Here is a 19765-nt window from a genome sequence, read left to right as displayed (position 1 = left end):
AAGCAAATAAAAGTATACAAAGTGTACTTACAAAAATTCCAGGTTATAAGTATAACGAATTAAATTTTAAACATTTACACGACGGCATTCGACATTATCTCAGTCGCGAAAAATACGTGAAAATAAATAAGTTTCCGGAACAGCAAAATGGAAGTAAAGGTGTAGCGACGCCTAATACATTTAATTATGTATCGTTCTATAACAATTATGGATACAAATCATGTACAGAAGAGTATAAACACATCATCTGGACAAGTCAGGCACATTATAAGGCAATGGAAACATTTATTAATGGAGCGATTGTCTCGTTGTGAGTAGAAGCTCTTGTCGATTTATGTAGATTCAATTCCAAATAGAGAAAATATAGGAGGGGGCAGGCTAGTAGCACCAATAGTGCCATCCCTTGAAATTTGTAAAACAATCAGAATCGTCATTTTAAATTCATTGAAGTTGTGTTTACCGAGGATGTGTGACCAAGAAAGTCCGCAATCGTCTCCTTGGCAGTCGGTGCGGTTCAGCCGACCTGTTCGTCTCAGGCGATCTGCATCCGGAAACGCCGAAGTCGAATGATCGTTACTATCAATGTCATACACTCTGGCCTTTTCTTTTAATCTTTGCAAGTCTTGGTCCACTTGTTTTAAAAATTCTATTGAGTTTGAAGGACTGAGATTCTCTGTATCAGCATCTCCAAATGAAAGAGTATCTGCTTTATCATTGGGGAGTTTTTCTGTCAGGGAAGAATGCTGACGAACAGGAATTTTTATGGTTCTCCTAGCAAAGAACTCTGTCTCTTTCTGGATGTTATTGGCTAGTTTTAGGTCAAAAACCTACATGGAAGTATAATAAATAAAGTATTATACAACATTTCAAAATGCTGAATGTTAAGTTTTGATTCATACCGTGCAGCGATATTGAAGAGCCAACCCCTGCAGAGTCTCCTTTGGTTTGATTAAATGCTCTCTATATTCCCACTGAATATCTGAAAGACTGGGGGATAAGTGGGAAGCTGAGCCAGGCCAGCGATCTCTTTTCTGGTCAATAACATTTAGTCTCCTCAACTTGGTGCTGGATGGGGAATCATTGTCATCATCAGTGCTAGAAACAATAATCCAGACAAGAAAGTGGTTAAAAAATTAGTTCATAAACATTGAATTAAGAAGTCAAATAATAAAAACCTTGAATCTTTTCGACTGGTCGTATTTTCTTCATGGCTGATTAACCGGGAATATCCGTAAGGTCGGTTTGTCATGTTCTAAAATTATTTCCATGCAGGAATATTTACAAAGTTCGCTAACGAAACAGCTCACATTCACTGAAATTTTTTATTAATCAAACGGAAATTTTTTCCATGTTGGCATGAAATGTTGAAATATCGATGTGACTTACATGATCGATATTTAATCATTTGACTTATTTACGTTTACTTTAAATCATTAAATGGATTATTCGGGAATAATATACTTTCTTTCCTATAGTTCAATTTCAATCAATTTATGTAGATTTATACATTAAAATTTGTATTTAATTTTCGAATAGTTACATTTGACAAGTAATAAGCCCCGCCCACCAGTGAGCTGTCATTCGTATTGTATAGACATAGGCTAGGATAGGATAGCGTGTGTTCCCGGTTCCTCTGTACAACAACTTAAACAAAACTAGCCACTAAAAAAAAAAGCATGGGTGAGAAAGAAATATTGGGCCTATTTTAGTTTTTAGTTAATTATTTTTGTTTACCTAGCAATTTCGAGCAGCCAATCCTTTCTCTTGGCGTCTGTGTTATCATTATTGGTTTTTTCCGGGATGCAAATGTATAAACATTTGCTAGTGACATCTCAGCCCTTAACACTTTTTGGTGGATTCTTGGGATCAGTTCTATTTACTTTCATATTGACTGTAACTCATACATATTTTACTTGACAAAGTATCCCCATTAATGTACATCATTTTGATTATTTTAGGCTGTTGGAAACCTTGAAGCTACTCTTTTTGGCAAGGGTTTCCAGATGAAACTTTTTCCTGAAGTTCTTATTTGCTTAGGCATTGCATTAACAGCATCTGGAATGGTTCATCGTATATGCACCACTGTTTGGTAAAGTTACAAAAACTTGAAATTTACATCTTCCCATTTTCTGTAATTTTGTTTTTATCATTATAGTTTGGTGCTTTCACTAGTCCACTTGTATCACATAAACCTACTGTCTCAAAAGATGTATGGACAAAGTGCTACTGTTCAAACTTTTGCTACCAAGAAAAGGAAGTAGACCTGTGCACAATAATCAAATACATTTTCTAAACCCTTTGTATATTTCACTCCACTTTAATTTGCTGTACAAGTTTTTGATGAAATCTGGTAATTCTTTTAAGGTTCTCATCCATCAGCATGTTAGCTTTAGTAACAATGTGGTCAACATACTGTAAAACATAATTTTCCTACTAAATTTTCATACTGCATTATAAGTTTTCTCAAATTAATTACCTCTGAGGTAACAAGTAATTTGCCACCTGTTGATAGGGGAGCCTCAATGCCATGAGTTGATCTAATGGCTACAATGATTTTTGGCCATTCTTGATTTGAATTCTTCCTTGACTTGAGAGAAATGCCAGAATTCCTGAATCCTGCTTGAACTCCACAGCTTAGCTGTTAAAAAAAAAAAAAAGGATGTTAAAATCAGTATTTGTCACTAGGAAATTGTGATATGGACATGCAGTACCATCAATTGTGCATCATCAAGTGTTCTGCACTGAACATGCAGGACAAAAGCCTCAAATTTAAAACTAAGATCTCCAATTGAAGGATCAAGTTTGGTAAATATTTCTTCACAAGTACATTTGATGTGCGAGACATGTACCCATTTGCAGCCATCCTTTTGAATAGATGGTTCCTATGGCCAAGTTTAAATTTCGATAAAAGCAATCGGTAGAATGTGGAATAAAAAATTTATTTTACCTCTTCTGGGGTATCTGCTAACACAACAATTCTTCCAGAGCAAGAACTAGTTGTGAAGTAACTCTCCAAAGAATTGATAAAATCAACTAATTCCTTGATTGGTTCATCAACAGACCCTTTTCGGCTTAAATCTTGTCCTGCGAAAGCAGCCTGTTTTTGATTTGAGAATATCTTATTCGTCGACATTTCTCTTGATTTTTTAGTGAGTGACAGTTGTTTACTTTCAAAAGCCGATGTTACGAACAGTGAAATATTCTTGCTGCCAATTCAACACTTAAAATATTAGTTACACCAATTATTAAAACATTCACGTTTTTTTAAATGTTGAGTTGTACCGTATAATAAATAATAATAAGTTGCTGTCCCGGCTTCGTGTTTATATATTTTACCATGGGTACTAAGTATCGATTAAAACGCCATTCAAGATAAAAACGTTAACTACAAAGTTAACCATCCCCCCCCCCCCCCCCCAATAGTTGAAGGCCGGCAGGCGGCAGACATTTCTTTACAAGAAAGCAGGCACGGAGGCACGGATGGCTTGTTAGAAAATAACAAGTTTCAAGTGTTTCATGTGGTGGAGCATGGAACTCATGAGGGAGATGTTTTGTGATTAAGACAGTTTCTTTGAATCTATTAGTTGCAATCCCAATTTTAGTAAGAGAATGTCAGAAACCGAAGTGTTAAAAAACATGGTGATGAGCTTTCGTGTATCTGAATTAACGATGTTGTTGAGTTTTGCTGGCCGTAGTCGTTCAGGTCGAAAAACGGAATTGCAGATGCGAGCTCTTGAACTAATCAAACTAAGATCGTCTCCAATCAACGCCAAAGTACGTGAACTGTATCGTTCTATTCAACAGCAAACAGTGGCAATGGGACAAAGTGCTGCTGAAACTACACCACCTTACATTGGTGCCTCTACACGATCAAGTTCTTCTCTGTCCCCATCGAAATCCAGCAATTATTCAGATATGGAGAGAGCTGCTCTTCAAGGAAGAAACCCTTACATTCATACGAGTAGTGCACCTTACTCAACTGGTTACACTTCGAAACAAGCCATATCTGCTAGTGCTTCACAACCTTCATTTCCTGTTCATCCTGATGTACGTCTGAAGAAATTACCATTTTTTGATTCAATAGCAGAACTGCTCCGACCTTCCAGCTTGGTACCAACTGGTAATTCCAGATATCATGACACAAATTTTGTCTTTCATCTTACACCTCAACAAGCAACAGACATTGCAAGTTCACGAGATGCCAGACCTGGTTCCAAAATAGACTTTTTAAATCAAATTCAGATGAGGTTTTGTCTTTTGGAGACATCCTGTGAACAAGAAGACAACTTTCCATCCAACTTGTCAGTCAAAGTAAATGGCAAACTTGTGACTTTGCCTAATCCTATTCCAACCAACAAACCAGGGGTAGAACCGAAGCGACCTCCCAGACCTGTAAACATAACTTCACTTTGTAGGCTATCGCCCACTGTGGCAAATCAAATCAATGTCACATGGTCGTCGGATATCGGAGGAAGAGGATACGTCTTGGCCGTCTATGTTGTTCGGCGTCTTGCCTCCACTGATCTTCTTCAGCGATTACGAACTAAAGGTGTAAGGGCAGCCGAATATACTCGCGGTCTCATCAGAGATAAACTGGAAGATGCCGATGCCGAAATTGCCACAACATCCCTCAAAGTATCTCTTGTGTGTCCGCTGGGGAAAATGCGAATGCAGCTGCCTTGCCGAGCAACATCCTGCTCCCATCTTCAGTGTTTCGATGCTTCTCTTTTCCTTCAGATGAACGAACGAAAGCCCACCTGGGTTTGCCCTGTCTGTGACAAACCCATTCTCTACGATCAACTGGCAATTGATGGCTATTTCTCCGACATACTTAACTCTCCTCTTCTTCCCGTCGATATTATGGAAGTTCAGCTCAACGTAGATGGAACGTGGACCGTGGTAACAACTAAAAAAGAAACAAAGAGTAACTATAATTTTTCATTTTTAGGTTGTACAAGTAGTAACTAAATTTTATATGATTAATTCATAGAAAATGCAAATGCAGATAGCTCTGTTAACCTGGACTTTGTCGAGGAATTGCCATCAAATCAAACGAATCCAAAAGTGGAGACTATTGATGAAGGGGATTTGGAACTAGTTTGTGAAGGTCCACCACCCAAGAAAAAAGCTCCTATGGTTGTCGACCTGACACTAAGTAGTGACAGTGAAGAGGACAGTGATACTTTAATGAGCATCAAGGAACGTATGCTTAGTCGCCAACGCAGCTCAGGCAGCCAGTCTAGTTGCCCCGCCGATTCCGCCGACGAAAGCACAACTGTTACTAATGGTATTTCGAGATTGTACTTTTTACCAGACGATTTGTTTAACTCATTTCTTTATTAGCACCTGTTAACCTAAGCAGCAATGTGAATACGGTAACTGGCAGCAGTAACAGCAGTTTGAGTTCCTCTACGTCGAATACCTCCGCTAGACCAGCTCAAAGCTTTGAATCCGCGTCAGGGTTAGTCTATTCCCCACCTTGCATTGATTTGGATGATGATACTCTTTAAATTATAAACAATAACTCGCTATTCTTATCGCTTAGATGTTGATGTGAAGAGAATTGTTATGTCCTTGTGCTTCAGAAACGTTCGCAAGGCATGCTTCTATTTCAGTTTATCTGTGTTTGATCCGCAATATTTGCTGGTCCACCTTCAATTCAATAATTATAAAGTTGTGATTCATTCCTTCGCTAATCTAGAGATTGAGAAACATGGTTTTTGTGATTCATTTCTACGCTCCAATAGTTCTTTTTACAGGTTTCAATAAAATCGTCTTCTCTGTTTTGCTTTTATGTTTTCGTTTATCTTTTTTTCGCAATTTCCTTCGTATTGTCTGACATTTATAGCATGATTTCCTGTGGTTTGATGTACTATTACTCATTTTCACACTTTTGCCGTCTAATAATTTTGTTGTTGTTCTGGTAGTGGGCTTTCTCAATAACTTTTTCCAGCTTACTTGCATGAAGTTTTCCGGTTCATTCTTGTCAATTGCCAACTTGAATGAATGGCATCTAGGTATTCATTTTTATCTTTCAAACTTCAAAAGCAAACATCTGCAACTTTTTAAATACGTGATTATGAAAACACATTCGACAAATCTAGTGCCTATGTAATTTCCAAGCAAACGGGAACCAAATTGAATTTTTTTCAGAGTAAGCAGTCCACACGCATATAGCTATATGGCCGGCAGCAGTTATGGAAGTCCTACTTACTTTCCATTCAGTTCGTCAACAACTAACGGGCAAAATCCATACGGACCGTATTCTAGTTACATGTCCTATCCATACGGAGGTATGTTTAATGATGGTAATTTTCTTTTTTAATGTAATATGATCATTTTAGATTTCCTCACAAACATCATGTTTTAATTCCTAATAGCTTCAAATGAACTACACACTATATTAGGGGATGGACTAAATGGACGTCCGCTTCCGAGCGCTGCATCTCAGCATCAACCATCAAATAGCTCTACTCCACCCAGCAGAAATAATTATAGACGATCGCAGTCTCCACCTGATGTTATATCACTCGACTAATTGACTTAGACTGCGAACAAAAAAAAGAGCCTGTGCTGTCAACTTTTCAGTTGTTTTATTGTCTATTTAAAGAAATGTGTATTGCATAACTGTGTAACCAAAAGATCATTCTTGATGAATGTCTAGTTCAAAATACAACTTTTTTTTATCATACGCAATACCTGTATTACAATTAGATTATTGGAATGTTGATGGTTTGGTAAATTATTCATCATGACATACGGTCTTCGCCCTAGAATATTTTAGTTCAATTGCTCTAGAAAAGACATTTTAACTTAATGAAATCGCCAGTGTTCTGCCGAATAAGGTAAAAATTTATTTAAATATGAATATGAATAAAATGAAAGTTGGATCGAATAAAGAATAAGAATAAAGAATAAAAATAAAAAATGAAGAATAAAGAATAAAAAATAAAAATAAAATTTATTTTTATTCGAAATTTGAATAAATTTTCGAATAAATTTTCGAATAAAAGAAATGCTCATAATTTGCTAAATTTAAGGATGATATTTGGATTTTTGAATCAAAAAATTATTAAAAAAACATTAATAGTAAATAATTAAGCAGCCTTGTTCAAGTGATTACTTTTTTTATCTGACACATCACCAGTGACCAGTCCAATCAAATCAAACAACTTCAAAAGTAAAAACCACTGAATCCAGATTCATGGAAACAAACAGAAAAAATTAAAATATTGATACAAGACCGAATCAAATTAAACTCTTTTGTGGATTGATTGATTGATTTGATCTGAACAGCTCACACCTGTCTTACACTCACAGTCACACCTATCGAAAATGGAGCAGTCTAACATCCTGCGTTGGCCATCAAATTTGTGTCCAAAATGGCCAATCAGCGTACAGCGTTTTAAAGATGCTGTACGCTGATTGAGCCTCATGACTATTTTCAATGGCTGAACGGAAAAAATAACTCCAAACAAAAGAGCAACGGCCAGCGGAAATATGAAATTTTAAACTTTATTTTTTATTCGCTTTTTTCATTTAAATTTTGGATAATCGAATAAAGAATAAGAATAAAATAAGGCTAAGAATTATTCGAGAATAAAGAATAAAAATAAATTGGATAAAAATTTATTCGAAATAAAGAATAAGATTTTATTCGTATTCTTATTCAAAATACGTTTTTTATTCGAAAGAACTTTATTCGGCAGAACACTGGAAATCGCCGATTCAAACTTGGTTGCGGACTTGCGGTTGGCCGGTTGCTTATATCCAAGTCAGAGTCCAAGGTTGCCAAATATGTAGAAACCACCGACTGTTATAAAAAAAAAGGCAATCTGGCAACAAACTGTAGACCGCGTTTTTCATTCCTCCATTGCTATTCCTGTCTGTTAGTAACCCACGTGTTTCCTCCTTTCACAGAACATTCTCAGCAAATTTTGGTAAGATTTTAATTAATATTCAAGTTTTATTTATACACTGAGACGTTACGAAACCGCTGTTTTGTTGTTGATAATCAGTCAGCGCAATAATGACTCGTTACGCAAGAGCAAATGGTTCTAAATCATGTAATGCTCGTGTGAGTGCAGATCCAACACCGTGGTCTGAAATGGTATCCCCGAAGAAACGCGCAGCGGACAGTATTGAGAATGAGGACGTTACGACCCCCAAAAAAGAGAAGAAAACGCCAAAGAAAACTCCAAAGGTTGTCAAGCTGGAGCCTGGAACCCCTAAATCTCTCGCTGTTCTTAAAAGCCCAGTCCACGAGACATCACCACTGGTGGCCACAACATCTGCTAAGAAAGCCAAGAAGACACCACTCAAGCAAAAAGCAATGGAAACCCCTAAAAATGCTAACACTCCACAAGGTACAGTTCATTCTTGCTAATATCTGCTAATATGTGATTATTTAAATAATTATTCCTTTTTCTTTATTTTACAGCTGGAAAACTTTCACAACCAAGCCCTGTTCTAACCAGGTCTGCTAGAAAGAAGAAAGTAGAAGCTAATGCTTTGCTTGGAACACCTAGTAGTAAGGTGATTACTCCTACCAAAGCTGTCAAAGGAACAAATTTGAATGCCAAGACAACACCGAAATCACAAAAAAATACTAAAGGAAAGAAGGAGTTCAAACTTGAACTTGACGAAGATGAAGATGAAGAAATGGATATGGATTCTGATGATTTGGATTCTGATGACAACATGGGTGGCAATGATTCTGATGACATTGTCTCTGATGATGAAAACCTAGGTACTAATTTGCTTGTTAATTCTTGACTACTTTGAAAGAGAATTCACTCCATTCCATTTTTATTTATCTGAAACAGATCAAGAGCAAGTAGAAAGACTGAAAGCAGAGCTCCAGTCAATCATTAACAAACCTGTCAGTGGCAAATCTATCTTGAAGACTACCAAAACTCCCATCAAGGTTGCAAAAACTGAGGCTACCAAAACCCCACAACCTGCTCAGAAGGAAAAGAAGGTTGTCGAAAAATTGGTTACTCCTAAGAAGATAATTGCCGCGGAAGTTGTTGACGAAGATGTATCCGAAAAATTAACCAAATCCCCTCAAGCGGAAAAAACTCCAAAGAAGAAAGCTAAAGAGCAGGCGAACGCCTCTCCGATTAAGTCCCCAGCGAACATTGCTAACATTCCAGCGAAAACCCCAGTTAAGGTTAAAGGAGAAGATGCTTCTGCTAAAACGCCAGCAAAAGAAGCTATTCCAGTTAAAACACCTTCCAAGGAAACTACTGCTCCTGTAAAGACTCCAGCTAAGGAAGTTGCTGCTCCAGTCAAGACTCCAGCCAAGCAAGCTGCTGCTCCAGTCAAGACTCCAGCCAAGCAAGCTGCTGCTCCAGTCAAGACTCCAGCTAAGGAAGCTTCTCCTGCTCCAGTCAAGACTCCAGCTAAGGAAGCTGCTCCTGCTCCAGTCAAGACTCCAGCTAAGGAAGCTGCTCCTGCTCCAGTCAAAACTCCAGCCAAGGAAGCTGCTCCTGCTCCAGTCAAAACTCCAGCTAAGGCTGCTCCTGCTCCAGTCAAGACTCCAGCTAAGGAAACTGTTCCAGTCCAGACTCCAGCTAAGGAAGCTGCTCCTGCTCCAGTCAAGACTCCAGCTAAGGCTGCTCCTGCTCCAGTCAAGACTCCAGCTAAGGAAGCTGCTCCTGCTCCAGTCAAGACTCCAGCTAAGGCTGCTCCTGCTCCAGTCAAGACTCCAGCTAAGGAAGCTGCTCCTGCTCCAGTCAAGACTCCAGCTAAGGGAGCTGCTGCTGCCCCTATTAAGACTCCAGCTAAGATTAAGGATGCTCCTGCTCCGGTTGGGACGCCGTCTAAAACTTCAACCAATGAAAATGAAGCATCCGTAAAGCAACCTGGAGACATACCAGTTGATGAGAAAAAAGCCATAACTTTATCCAAGAAGTTGGAAAAAAAGAAAGCAGCTCAATCCAAGGAAAATCAAGCACCAAAGGAAGAGACAGAAAGTAAAGAAGTTAAGGAAACTGTGATCGAAGATTCGGCAGTTGACGCCAAAGCCGCGAAAGCTCTTGCTAAGAGACTGAAGTGGGCACAAAAGAAAGCTCTGAAGAAAGGGGTGAAAACAGCCGAGTCTAATGGAGTTGAAACAGATGACAATGAAATCAGTGATTCCCAATTGGTTAAGAAAGAATCCAATGAAGGATTAAGCAAATCTGTCGTGCATGACATGATGAAACATCTCAGTACTAGACAAGTCGACCGTTCTCCCAAAAAGAAATCTTATGCCGCCATCTCCGAAGAAGAGCGATCCGTTGAAGTTCGCAAGAAACTTGTTGACAGTGGTAAAACGAACGAAGAAATCGAGCGAGAATTGCCAAGGGTAAGTTTTTTGTTGAAATTAAATTAATACGAATTTGCGTTTACTTATATAATTTTTTGTTAAATTATAGATAATGATAGCTATACAGAGGCGCCTGAAAGACACTCGTTGTCTTAGATGTCGCCAAAAGGGTCATATGCAAAGGGACTGCCCTGTTTCTAAAGGAAGGACTCCCAACAAATGTTATAAATGCGGAGACACGACTCACAACGTTAGAGAGTAAGTCTGGATTATCTCTATGTAAACTAACATTTATTTTATTCAACATTTTTCTTTTAGTTGTTCCATCAAGGAAGATGTGTACACGTATGCGGACTGCTTCATCTGCCATCAGACTGGTCATCTCACTCGAACTTGCCCTAGCAACGCAAAAGGAATTTATCCACATGGTGGCGGATGCTTTAAATGTGGTGACAAAACTCACTTGGCTAAACTCTGTCCTGGTGCTAAACGAGCACAAGATGATAATGAAGCACCAGAAAAGATGAATAAAAAAGCTGTTGTTGGTGTACTGAATAGCAAGCAATCGGCTGATGCAGATATCACAGACGTGGTCGTTGAAAAAGCACCAATTAAAAAAGCATTAAAACAAGGGAATAAGAAGCAAGTCGTAAAATTTTGAAACCTGGACTAGTGGTGTTTTAAATCTTTAAGCATTTATACTATGCTTTCGGGTTCTTGTGAATTGACTTAAGAGAAATACACGGTTCTCAAAGATATACTAATGCTGTTTATAATCTAAATATTATGCTATAAATTAATAACTGAAATGAACAACTTGATATTAAGTTGGTGATCAATTATCTTTTTTCTTTTTTATGTTATATAAAATTAATGCAAATCTTCCTTGAATCACCTATTGTTCAATCCTTAACTGTTGTAAAATGGTTATAAAATCCTTTGTAATGGTTGTGTCACGTAAAGAATTCGTAGTAATTCATAGATTGCATCTGCTGATTGGCCTTCAGTCCAAAAATAATTTCTTATTCAAGTCTTAAGTGAAGTGTTTCTTATATCGGGTTTGTTCATTACACGGTTGAATACTTGAATGATACATTTTTTAAAAGGGAGAAAATAGCGTTTAGTAGACTATTAAAATCATTAGTCCAATTAATAGCGTGAAAATGACCCCCACAATAAAGAAATCTGCATGGGATCGAAGTTCCGGCCGACAAACAAACGGCACATCCCAATATTATTAACCTCTCGAATATACTTATTACTTAATACTGTACCCTAAAGTTAACCACAATTATTGATTTTTACATTTTCCAAGTACCGGTATGTTGTAGCCTAGCCTACAACGAATTTTAAAATTAATTTTGATGCATTTGAAATTTTGTTTTTTGATTCATTTATTTACCCAGCGTTGCCAGTGTTACTAAAATCGTCCGAGACGCACCTTTTTCTTCTTGGCAACGTCGCTTATCAACTACAGTCTTTCTCATCGAGTCGACTCCACTTCGACTCCTTCTCAGTCTTCGTCGTTCTATTTCGTGAAATACCATGGTGAGTACTTGAACTTCATATCATTCTCTTTACTTGTTAATATCTCGTAAAATCAAAGCCATCCTCATGTGCCCATTCAAGTTTTGTGTCGTGTTGTGTCTTTACTAAATGTGTGCCCTTTATTTTATTCACGAATAGTCGACCAACAGGAAGAAGACCAGGAAACTTCGTGGGCATGTCAGCCATGGCCACGGCCGTATCGGTATGTCCAAATTTGTTGATAAGTGTCTTGAAACCTCTGTTAATGATACTTTTCTTGTGCAATTTAAAGGAAAGCACCGTAAGCATCCCGGAGGTCGTGGTAATGCCGGTGGTATGCACCACCACCGAATCAATTTCGACAAATACCATCCTGGTTACTTCGGCAAGGTAACTTACTTGCGTTCTATTAATTTGTATTTATGTCTTCTCGCACACTAAGTGTCACTATGTAATCTGAATTCTCCTTCTGGGGAACAAAGATTGTGCCATTGTTGACTGTGCAAGAGAAGTAAATTAACAATTGGGATGATGTGTTATCATGCTGGACCTCTTTCTTAATGTCCTCTAGTATGATGCTACAAAGTTCCTTGACAAAATATTGCTTACTAAAAAGAAATCTGATTATAGGTTGGTATGAGGAACTTCCACTTGCGCAAGAATCAACACCACATGCCAGCCATCAACCTTGACAAGCTGTGGACCTTAGTGTCAGAGCAAACCAAGGAGAAATACAAGGACCACCCAGAAAAGAAAGTGCCCATCATCGATTGTGTGCGAGCTGTAAGTTCATGGAAAAATTTTCTGAATTGTTCTTCCTGCATTCAAGTGCCATTCTGTAACTTGTTGCAACTTTCTAAGTTGTCGTAAGTAAGGCCAGAATTGGCTGTGCATTAGGAAGTAGATTAAAAGCCACTCACATCACATCTTTTCGGACCTCTTTCTTAATGTCCTCTGTTGAGATGAATTGAGAATGATGAACATCTTACTAAAATAATTTTGTTTTTGATAGGGTTACTACAAAGTTTTGGGCAAGGGAATCCTCCCCAAGCAGCCCATGATTGTCAAGGCCAAGTTCTTCTCCAGGATTGCTGAGACCAAGATTAAGTCTGTTGGTGGAGCCTGTATCTTGACTGCTTAAGATGTGTAATATGTCTACAGCATTAATACAGCGTCTTTATCAAAAATTCTGTTTTATTGATTTGCACTTCAGGATGTTAGTTGTGTAATGCACACACATTTTGGCCCTTAATTTTATCTAACATAATGAATTGCAATTCCCCTGATCACCAAGGCAAGCTTTATTGTCCAAGATCATTACTTTGATATTTTCTTTATGGTACTCCTGTAAAGTAAGGTAATTTAATCAATTTAAGATTATAAAAGGTAGGTTTCACTAAATTACCTTTTCAGCACTTTTTTCTCCAGGCGGGATCTTGATGTGTTGCTCAGTGCCTTGACATCTGTCAAATTAGGAAATTGGGTTTTCTTTAAACGCTTGCCTTTCGTTGGGATGGTTAAATCAACACCTGTAGCAGCCTAATTTAAAATATGAAAGTCACCATAAGTGATGTGTTGTTGAATAATCTCAATTACCTTAATTTCAGCAAGTAAAGCTGGCTCTTGCCAATCAGGAATAGATGGTTTCTTGGATGAACGCACTGACGAAGGGTCTTTAGGCTGACCCAGTTCATCTCGAGCTACGATAGGCCCATGCAGTGGACATTTTTTTCGGTCGTTTCTTGGACAAAGTTTTCCACTGGGTAATGGAGCCCGGCAAGACCATTTGACTGGACAGAAAGCTTCGCCTAACTCTACCGGGTGAGTAACCAAGTCCACTGTTGCTGCAAGTCCGCTTTCTGGATCTTGAACCCAGTAGCTTTCAACCGGATTTCTAAATATTTATCCAGACACAACTAATTTAAAACGAGTAAAATTTGTATGTAGGCAAAATTACAGCTACCGTGAGAATGTTGGTACCGGTATATTAGATTGAGAACTTGCATAAGAATCAATATCAAGAGGTAGTCTCCTTTCGTTGTCTACTTTTTTCTTTTTTTTTGCTGGACTTCTAATTGATCTCGGTGTGCTGTCTTCAAGTTCATCACTATTGTCACTAATTACTTCGGTAACTTCGTTTTCAAAATTGTCCAAATCAGCTACAGTTTCTAAATCCGACTCCGAAGAACTGTCCAGTTCAGTACTGCAACTTGAAAGATTAAGCTCTTGATACTTTTTTATTGCCAACTCAACTTTCAGTTTTAAATCAAGAATTTTTTTCTGTAATCTTTCGTCGGCTCCAAGTTTTGCTGCTGTAATATTCCACTTGAAAACTGCGGGTAAAAACCGGCTAGTGAGTAATCGATATTGATCTTGCACACATTTGATAATTTCACGATTATCTTCGGTGACGTGGATGGTTTGAGTAGTTTGGACTTCAATTACAAGGTTGAAAGTAGCATTATTGGTTATTCCATGAGCCCTGAAATCAAGAGTGTCCGAATCGCTGGGACCTGCGCATTTGCTGGGTTCCTTGAGAGAAAATTCATCAGGGAAGAGCAATTCAAACCCATTTTCAATTTGTGTGATACAGTCTATCAAGTCATCCTCTTCACTGGACAATTCTTCCATTAATGTTTTTAATTTAATTTGCTTCAATGCCAACACTCGTTCTTCTTTTTCTTGAATTCTTCTTCTCTCTTGTGCTGATCTAGCTTCCATATCTTCAAAGTCAACAGCTTTACTTTTTTTTAAATACAGGTATCCAATTTTTAACTTTTTGTAAGCTTCTCCATACACTTCATACCACTCTTTGATTGTTTTCATTGCAGTTACTTTCAGTTGCTTTAATGCTGCTGGTGGAGGTGGTAGAGGATACCTGGCATCTATATCCAACACTAACTTTGAGAAGTCCTGGAAATCTGCAACTAATAGTTCTCTAAAGTAATGTGACCTTTGAAATAATTCCTTGAAAATAAGCAAACATGCTAATCGAACTTCTGAATGTTTCTGATTAAGTTGGTGCATTGTAATTTGGTAGGCCTCTTTGACATAATTGTCTGATATTCTGCAAATATTTAAGAGACCAACACTTTAATTTGTAAAGTATAAGGCAATCAAAGTTTAACATTTAGTTACCGACAAATCTTTTTTATATCTTTCATCTTTGACTCATCAGGCTGTTTTAGTCCACAGCCAACAATGCTCTCAATTGCCTGTGTTAATTTTTCAACCAAGCTATTGTCAGTTAGATCCATTCTTCAATTATTATGATGAGTCTGAGAGTAGCCTACTGGTAAAGTAAGAAAGTATAAAACTAAAATTAACACCAACTTATTTTGAGCTTAGTAATTTGAAAATCATCAAACACTTTCGATCACTTTTGCTTCGGTCAATGTAGAATGTAGATGTCACGATTCACGAATCTATTATTTGAAATTCGTGTTAGTGCATGCACTTCCAGTTGCTTGACACTACCTGCAAATGTGATACGTCTTCTGCTAACAACAACAATCATGATGTGACTTCCAACATTTCACGCTAGATGGGTAAAATAGTCCCGAAGAGTAACCGACCACTTCGTTGCACGACCCCTGCACGCGCGAGTTTCCGTCTAGGATTGGCCGATTGGTACGTATTAACAAAATTCAAGTTAATTTTTTGGAAATTATTTTTCTATTTTACCGCACAGCCTGTGATTTTTGTTTTTGTTCACAAAAAAAAACACAAAAAAACTTTGAATGTTAAGTCTTACATCTGACCACTAGAGGCGCTTTGTTGTAGGGTAGACCACTAGACCTTGTTGTAGTAGCATAACCAAAAGCCAATACTGACAAAAATTCTCTTGCTTGAATTATATTTGATCTTTGTTAAATATATAGACTTGTAAGTTGTAAGGTTGTTGGATTTCCCAGATTAATTTGAGGTAAGTGGTTGTCTTAAAACGGGTGAAGCATATTTCGAGAAAATCGTTACAACTACCAAACCAAACTTAGTAATCAAATCCATCACTACTTGGCTGGTGTTTGCATGCTGGTAGGTTTTGAAAACGAACGAAAATGCCAGTGGCTCACAATGATGCCCATGGTCGGGACAAAGACGACAGTGAAGGAGAAGGTGAGCACGAAGAAATGGATCATTTATCTATTCCTCACGACAGCGATAAAGGAGGAACTTCAGATGGAGATTCCAGTGAAGATTCTGGGTCTGAGGACAGTTCTGAAATGGACGAAGATGAATGTGAAAATAGGAGAAGCGAATGCCTTGATGATATGATTGATCTTGAAAAACAATTCTCCTTTCTCAAAGAACAGTAAGTCATAATTATTTGTCTGGAACACGGTATGAGTTTACTATAACACTTTGTATTTGAATTAGGCTGTATCGAGAAAGAATTACTCAAATTGAAAATAAACTACAAGAAGTTATGGCAGAGCAAGCTGCAGAATATCTTGGTCCTTTAGCTGATCTTAGAGAGGCTGTGGCAGTGAGAACTCAAGTTGCTGGCATCTTGAGACAACTTCGATTAGAGAACATAAAAAATAAAGCAGTGGCTGAAGAAGTAGCTGCAACACAAGATTTTGAGGTATCACTGCTGTTTTTCCATTATCTTTATCCTCATGATCATTATTTATGTATTTATTCTGGGATCAAAAATTTCAATGATTTTTCTTTTATTAGTCCAGGAAAGCACTTTTAATGGATGCGATCAAAGAATCTTTGAATGAAAAAATTCGTCGTTTGGAAGAAGACAGAAATCAGGTTGGACTGCTCGAGTGCGACTCCTTCTTGAAATCCCGATCACTTCACAGTTTTGGATCAAGCCCGTTCCGCAGCGATGATAAGGAATCAAAAGAAAAAGACAAGAGAAGAAAACCAATCACTGTGACAGGACCTTACATAGTTTACATGCTGAGTGATGCCGATATAATGGAAGACTGGACAATGATCCGTAAAGCTCTAACGGCAACCAAACGCAAAGATTGTAAGTACATGCATTAATTAAATAATCATCTAAAACAAAGTACGTCGGGAAAATAATATTGACTTGATTTATTAATTGCAGATCCACTCTGACGCGTAAAGATATGGTGGTACACTTGTAAATAATCAAAATCCATTTTCTCATCCTCATTGTCGAACGTCATTTCAACAAGTACTGGTTACAAATACACGGCAAGTACATTGTTTATTCAAGTCGTAAAAAATCGACACAAGATTGATCTACGCGAATGTAACCAAGCCAACATAAAGTCTTAGTTCAGTAACTAGTTGTGATTCTAAAAATGAAGAAAAAAATTTAAATGTTGAAACCAATTGACGCGAGACAATGGCCTCGAAGACTACGGACAGTTACAGCTGATTGATGAGGATTAAAGAAAGAGTAAGTTTCCCATGCGGCAATTTCACTATTTAGAGGCGGCTGGGGCGCTGACAGCGACAGATTTGGAGCTAGATTTTTGAGGAGTTGTCCCAGACATGACCGGTGAACCTCTACCAGTAGGCGTGACCGATTCACTACCTGACGACATTTCCAATTCCATCTAAATACCATATTTATTAGCTTTCTAATTAAATCTACGAAAGTAGAATTTTGAATACCTTTTCATCTTCGGGAATGGGTCCGTTTTCTTCTTCGTATTCTTTAAGAACAGCATCAAGATTGTAGCGCTTACGATAGGATATAAAAAACAAGCGCACGTGCGCTTCATTCTTGGTACCTATGACATCAGCAATTGCTTTGAAATCTTTACCGTACTTGCGGACACCTAATTTTACAAAATTCCAATTATTTATGAAATTATCCTGTTTGAAATCGTAACTTAACTAATCGTAACATAACTAATCGTAACAACACCAACCTTGAACTGCAATCAAAAGTTCTTCACTTGTCCATCGAGCGTTAATCCGGCCGCTGTTGTCGGGTGGTTTCCATGAGGACAGCCCGTCACTCACTCTTTTCGTCAGAACACTCAATACTTGTTTATTTTTCTGCACCTGTGCAATTAAGACATTTTTAAAATTTCCCTTCCTAACAATCAAAATTTGGATTATTACTAACCAGGCGCTTGAGGGCAACTATTTCACCATTCATTCCTTTCAGCACAGCATCACTTTGGATTTCAGACTCTCCACAAAATGTAACTAAATCTTCGTGATCTAAATACATTCCCCTAGGAGGCTTTCTTTTGTGACGTCCTGTTTTAAGGTAATAAATAAGGTAAACTGACGCATAATAACTCTTAACTTAAAAAAATCTAACCTGATGAAGCAAGTCCTGCAGGCTTGTCGCGGCGAATTGGCCCAGTTGTGGGACGCATCGTACCAGTACGCCTTGAATTCAAAAATAATTAATTTTTCTCCCAACTAAATCATTAAAAAAAATACATACTTGAGGTGATTAGCACAGGTGGAACAAAGTGCTCCTTTGGCAGTAGCTTGAAGTTGACTACAGTTTATCCCACAGTTTAAGCATAGACTCTTGGCAGAATCTCCATCTTTCTGTAAACGAAAATATTAATGATAACAAAACTTTGCATTAGATGAAGAAAACTTTTTAGAAATTACGTTATCATTTTTGTCTTCATCGCTATCACTTGGAACAACGACGGCTACGACTGGTTCAACAGCCTCAACAGTATTCGATTCTTCTCCAGTTCTTTGGGTAACCATACGGCGGACTTGACGATCCATCAAACTGCTTCGCGCTCTTGTTTTTTTCCAAGAGTAATAATAACGAACTAGAGCAGCGATAGACTTGTCTGGTAACTAAAACGGAGAAGAAACAGGAAATGAGAGTTGTAATGTAATAGATCAATAAGAGTTGTATCAAGAAAATTTACCATTTGTCTAATTCTGTGGAAACTTTTGCCATGGAATTGAAATGCTTGCTCAAAGAGCACTTTATCTTCAACTGACCACTCATCAGGGAAGGGAGTAAAATTGGAAAGATCAATCAAGGCTTTTTCCAAATCATGCTTATGCCAAAACAGCATGCCCAATGCTTGTTCAGAATTGTATCCATACTTTTCTTTAGCCACACTGATGTAGTCTTCCACTAATAAATCAATCAATACAAGTTTTAACAAAAGGATTGTAAAAATATTTTATGGTAAAAAACTTACACTTTGCATCCAGTATGTCATTGGTTGGAGACCACACCAGAAGGGCTCTTTCAGCATATTGATCAGGTTTGCGATCTACACATCAAGTTCACAATAATTATTACGTTAACAAAATTTATACCAGTAATACACCAAAACATTTACCTGCTAATGGTGTCAAGAGTGGTATCTGGGCTTGATAATCTCTACCAACACGCATCCCTCCATCTGTCAAATTAAATTTTACAATTAGGTGAATTTTTGCAACATTCGGTATTACAACTAGGAAGTTACTAAGAATGAATGGATTAATGCAGAGGATGATTTTTGAATAAGAACATTAAATTAAAGTATATTACTTCCTCCTTCGCGTTCGTCTTCTTCGCTATCTCCCGAATAGTGTCCGTTATTAGGACTGGCTCCTCTAGATCGCTTGTTGCCAATAGTTCGCCCCTCTGTCTCGGCCGACACCTTTGAATAATCCGATATTAACTGATTCTCTAAATGTATCACAAAACACACAACTAACTCTTACCATCTTCAATTTCCTTGCAGATTGGACGACTAATGACGCGAAATATTCAAACTTGGTTTCTAGCCCCTTTCAAAAATATTTCGACACTACAGCGCGTCGTCTGTTAGGGTCTGGTAGGACACGAATGAATCAACATGGAAAATAAGAGAAGGAATGAATGCACATGAAAAGAGTAGAAGTTGATAAGGCGGAGTCGAATGTGCCTACACGGAATTCAAAAGGTTCCTATTGGCTAGAATTCTAACATTCAATCCAGTGGGTGGGGACGGTTGGCTAACAACTCAGCAC

At 37.8% G+C, this 19765-nt stretch overlaps 9 protein-coding genes across 22 annotated transcripts; 5 read left to right on the top strand and 4 right to left on the bottom strand.

Annotated features, from left to right (window-relative positions):
- Window positions 1–175: 175 nt before the first annotated feature.
- LOC124192130 (lysM and putative peptidoglycan-binding domain-containing protein 3-like) lies at window positions 176–1384 on the bottom strand. The gene is made up of 4 exons (XM_046585310.1): window positions 1176–1384; window positions 900–1095; window positions 461–827; window positions 176–402 (listed from the first exon to the last, which is right to left on the bottom strand). The coding sequence occupies exons 1-4, from the start codon at window positions 1247–1249 to the stop codon at window positions 266–268; spliced, it is 774 nt and encodes a 257-aa protein (XP_046441266.1). The 5' UTR covers window positions 1250–1384; the 3' UTR covers window positions 176–265.
- Window positions 1385–1558: 174 nt separating this feature from the next.
- Window positions 1559–2299, top strand: LOC124192128 (protein KRTCAP2 homolog). Its single transcript, XM_046585307.1, has 4 exons — window positions 1559–1680; window positions 1739–1893; window positions 1959–2089; window positions 2156–2299. Exons 1-4 carry the CDS (start codon window positions 1677–1679, stop codon window positions 2259–2261), a joined length of 396 nt encoding a protein of 131 aa, XP_046441263.1. The 5' UTR covers window positions 1559–1676; the 3' UTR covers window positions 2262–2299.
- LOC124192126 (tRNA wybutosine-synthesizing protein 3 homolog) lies at window positions 2282–3394 on the bottom strand. 3 transcript variants are annotated; one of them, XM_046585303.1, is made up of 5 exons: window positions 3283–3394; window positions 2948–3220; window positions 2712–2882; window positions 2477–2638; window positions 2282–2412 (listed from the first exon to the last, which is right to left on the bottom strand). In XM_046585303.1, the coding sequence occupies exons 2-5, from the start codon at window positions 3131–3133 to the stop codon at window positions 2308–2310; spliced, it is 624 nt and encodes a 207-aa protein (XP_046441259.1). In that variant the 5' UTR covers window positions 3134–3220; window positions 3283–3394; the 3' UTR covers window positions 2282–2307. The 3 variants fall into 3 exon arrangements, with proteins under 3 accessions (XP_046441259.1, XP_046441260.1, XP_046441258.1); XM_046585304.1 differs by having other exon boundaries at window positions 2948–3206; window positions 3283–3354; XM_046585302.1 differs by having other exon boundaries at window positions 2948–3345.
- A 25-nt stretch (window positions 3395–3419) lies between these two features.
- LOC124192118 (E3 SUMO-protein ligase PIAS2-like) lies at window positions 3420–6691 on the top strand. Of its 3 annotated transcripts, none has more exons than XM_046585290.1 (5): window positions 3420–4924; window positions 4991–5287; window positions 5344–5461; window positions 6154–6293; window positions 6408–6691. In XM_046585290.1, exons 1-5 carry the CDS (start codon window positions 3610–3612, stop codon window positions 6536–6538), a joined length of 2001 nt encoding a protein of 666 aa, XP_046441246.1. In that variant the 5' UTR covers window positions 3420–3609; the 3' UTR covers window positions 6539–6691. The 3 variants fall into 3 exon arrangements, with proteins under 3 accessions (XP_046441246.1, XP_046441245.1, XP_046441244.1); XM_046585289.1 differs by having other exon boundaries at window positions 6381–6691; XM_046585288.1 differs by having other exon boundaries at window positions 6154–6308; window positions 6381–6691.
- A 1117-nt stretch (window positions 6692–7808) lies between these two features.
- Window positions 7809–11070, top strand: LOC124192116 (neurofilament heavy polypeptide-like). Of its 7 annotated transcripts, XM_046585287.1 has the most exons (8): window positions 7828–7940; window positions 8019–8366; window positions 8441–8749; window positions 8826–9517; window positions 9581–9685; window positions 9755–10351; window positions 10422–10570; window positions 10631–11070. In XM_046585287.1, exons 2-8 carry the CDS (start codon window positions 8030–8032, stop codon window positions 10971–10973), a joined length of 2532 nt encoding a protein of 843 aa, XP_046441243.1. In that variant the 5' UTR covers window positions 7828–7940; window positions 8019–8029; the 3' UTR covers window positions 10974–11070. The 7 variants fall into 7 exon arrangements, with proteins under 7 accessions (XP_046441242.1, XP_046441243.1, XP_046441240.1 ...); XM_046585284.1 differs by having other exon boundaries at window positions 9581–10351; XM_046585283.1 differs by having other exon boundaries at window positions 8826–9550; window positions 9581–10351.
- A 639-nt stretch (window positions 11071–11709) lies between these two features.
- LOC124192127 (60S ribosomal protein L27a-like) lies at window positions 11710–13026 on the top strand. Its single transcript, XM_046585306.1, has 5 exons — window positions 11710–11860; window positions 11999–12062; window positions 12132–12229; window positions 12470–12622; window positions 12852–13026. The coding sequence occupies exons 1-5, from the start codon at window positions 11858–11860 to the stop codon at window positions 12978–12980; spliced, it is 447 nt and encodes a 148-aa protein (XP_046441262.1). The 5' UTR covers window positions 11710–11857; the 3' UTR covers window positions 12981–13026.
- On the bottom strand, window positions 12878–15380 carry LOC124192122 (UV-stimulated scaffold protein A-like). The gene is made up of 5 exons (XM_046585296.1): window positions 14978–15380; window positions 13803–14906; window positions 13436–13733; window positions 13245–13378; window positions 12878–13184 (listed from the first exon to the last, which is right to left on the bottom strand). The coding sequence occupies exons 1-5, from the start codon at window positions 15094–15096 to the stop codon at window positions 13157–13159; spliced, it is 1683 nt and encodes a 560-aa protein (XP_046441252.1). The 5' UTR covers window positions 15097–15380; the 3' UTR covers window positions 12878–13156.
- Window positions 14667–17030, top strand: LOC124192124 (breast cancer metastasis-suppressor 1-like protein). Of its 4 annotated transcripts, none has more exons than XM_046585300.1 (5): window positions 14667–14782; window positions 15384–15469; window positions 15879–16151; window positions 16217–16424; window positions 16520–16840. In XM_046585300.1, the coding sequence occupies exons 3-5, from the start codon at window positions 15898–15900 to the stop codon at window positions 16838–16840; spliced, it is 783 nt and encodes a 260-aa protein (XP_046441256.1). In that variant the 5' UTR covers window positions 14667–14782; window positions 15384–15469; window positions 15879–15897. The 4 variants fall into 4 exon arrangements, with proteins under 4 accessions (XP_046441256.1, XP_046441257.1, XP_046441254.1 ...); XM_046585301.1 differs by lacking the exons at window positions 14667–14782; window positions 15384–15469 and adding exons at window positions 15603–15764; window positions 16905–17030 and having other exon boundaries at window positions 16520–16823; XM_046585298.1 differs by lacking the exons at window positions 14667–14782; window positions 15384–15469 and adding an exon at window positions 15603–15764.
- LOC124192123 (REST corepressor 1-like) lies at window positions 17009–19637 on the bottom strand. The gene is made up of 12 exons (XM_046585297.1): window positions 19478–19637; window positions 19302–19413; window positions 19108–19170; window positions 18964–19038; window positions 18682–18896; window positions 18407–18607; window positions 18231–18340; window positions 18102–18172; window positions 17901–18037; window positions 17701–17836; window positions 17441–17607; window positions 17009–17382 (listed from the first exon to the last, which is right to left on the bottom strand). Exons 1-12 carry the CDS (start codon window positions 19478–19480, stop codon window positions 17248–17250), a joined length of 1425 nt encoding a protein of 474 aa, XP_046441253.1. The 5' UTR covers window positions 19481–19637; the 3' UTR covers window positions 17009–17247.
- Between the last annotated feature and the right edge of the window lie 128 nt (window positions 19638–19765).

Source organism: Daphnia pulex, chromosome 4, assembly GCF_021134715.1.
Source record: "Daphnia pulex isolate KAP4 chromosome 4, ASM2113471v1".
In the NCBI taxonomy this organism is placed as follows: domain Eukaryota; kingdom Metazoa; phylum Arthropoda; class Branchiopoda; order Diplostraca; family Daphniidae; genus Daphnia; species Daphnia pulex.
Note: the sequence above shows the minus strand (reverse complement) of the source record. Positions and strands in the feature narration are given on the sequence as shown.

Excerpts from the sequence above, each read along its gene's own strand:
- LOC124192130 (XM_046585310.1), bottom strand. The coding sequence starts at position 1,249 with ATGACAAACCGACCTTACGGATATTCCCGGTTAATCAGCCATGAAGAA. Across the intron at positions 828-899 it reads CTCTTCAATATCGCTGCACG|GTTTTTGACCTAAAACTAGC; the intron begins GTATGAATCAAA and ends ACTTCCATGTAG. Across the intron at positions 403-460 it reads TTCTTGGTCACACATCCTCG|GGATGGCACTATTGGTGCTA; the intron begins GTAAACACAACT and ends ACAAATTTCAAG.
- LOC124192128 (XM_046585307.1), top strand. Across the intron at positions 1,894-1,958 it reads TATTTACTTTCATATTGACT|GCTGTTGGAAACCTTGAAGC; the intron begins GTAACTCATACA and ends TGATTATTTTAG. Across the intron at positions 2,090-2,155 it reads CGTATATGCACCACTGTTTG|TTTGGTGCTTTCACTAGTCC; the intron begins GTAAAGTTACAA and ends TTATCATTATAG.
- LOC124192126 (XM_046585303.1), bottom strand. The coding sequence starts at position 3,133 with ATGTCGACGAATAAGATATTCTCAAATCAAAAACAGGCTGCTTTCGCA. Across the intron at positions 2,639-2,711 it reads TTGATGATGCACAATTGATG|CTAAGCTGTGGAGTTCAAGC; the intron begins GTACTGCATGTC and ends TTTTTTTAACAG. Across the intron at positions 2,413-2,476 it reads AATTACTTGTTACCTCAGAG|TATGTTGACCACATTGTTAC; the intron begins GTAATTAATTTG and ends TATGTTTTACAG.
- LOC124192118 (XM_046585288.1), top strand. The coding sequence starts at position 3,610 with ATGTCAGAAACCGAAGTGTTAAAAAACATGGTGATGAGCTTTCGTGTA. Across the intron at positions 5,462-6,153 it reads AGCTTTGAATCCGCGTCAGG|AGTAAGCAGTCCACACGCAT; the intron begins GTTAGTCTATTC and ends AATTTTTTTCAG. Across the intron at positions 6,309-6,380 it reads CGGAGGTATGTTTAATGATG|CTTCAAATGAACTACACACT; the intron begins GTAATTTTCTTT and ends AATTCCTAATAG.
- LOC124192116 (XM_046585281.1), top strand. The coding sequence starts at position 8,030 with ATGACTCGTTACGCAAGAGCAAATGGTTCTAAATCATGTAATGCTCGT. Across the intron at positions 8,367-8,440 it reads AAATGCTAACACTCCACAAG|CTGGAAAACTTTCACAACCA; the intron begins GTACAGTTCATT and ends TTTATTTTACAG. Across the intron at positions 10,352-10,421 it reads TCGAGCGAGAATTGCCAAGG|ATAATGATAGCTATACAGAG; the intron begins GTAAGTTTTTTG and ends GTTAAATTATAG.
- LOC124192127 (XM_046585306.1), top strand. Across the intron at positions 12,063-12,131 it reads CCATGGCCACGGCCGTATCG|GAAAGCACCGTAAGCATCCC; the intron begins GTATGTCCAAAT and ends TGCAATTTAAAG. Across the intron at positions 12,230-12,469 it reads ATCCTGGTTACTTCGGCAAG|GTTGGTATGAGGAACTTCCA; the intron begins GTAACTTACTTG and ends ATCTGATTATAG.
- LOC124192122 (XM_046585296.1), bottom strand. The coding sequence starts at position 15,096 with ATGGATCTAACTGACAATAGCTTGGTTGAAAAATTAACACAGGCAATT. Across the intron at positions 14,907-14,977 it reads GATATAAAAAAGATTTGTCG|AATATCAGACAATTATGTCA; the intron begins GTAACTAAATGT and ends AAATATTTGCAG. Across the intron at positions 13,734-13,802 it reads CCGGTACCAACATTCTCACG|AAATCCGGTTGAAAGCTACT; the intron begins GTAGCTGTAATT and ends ATAAATATTTAG.
- LOC124192124 (XM_046585300.1), top strand. The coding sequence starts at position 15,898 with ATGCCAGTGGCTCACAATGATGCCCATGGTCGGGACAAAGACGACAGT. Across the intron at positions 16,152-16,216 it reads TTCTCCTTTCTCAAAGAACA|GCTGTATCGAGAAAGAATTA; the intron begins GTAAGTCATAAT and ends TATTTGAATTAG. Across the intron at positions 16,425-16,519 it reads CTGCAACACAAGATTTTGAG|TCCAGGAAAGCACTTTTAAT; the intron begins GTATCACTGCTG and ends TTCTTTTATTAG.
- LOC124192123 (XM_046585297.1), bottom strand. Across the intron at positions 18,341-18,406 it reads ATGAAGACAAAAATGATAAC|AAAGATGGAGATTCTGCCAA; the intron begins GTAATTTCTAAA and ends TTTCGTTTACAG. Across the intron at positions 17,383-17,440 it reads CCATTCCCGAAGATGAAAAG|ATGGAATTGGAAATGTCGTC; the intron begins GTATTCAAAATT and ends TATGGTATTTAG.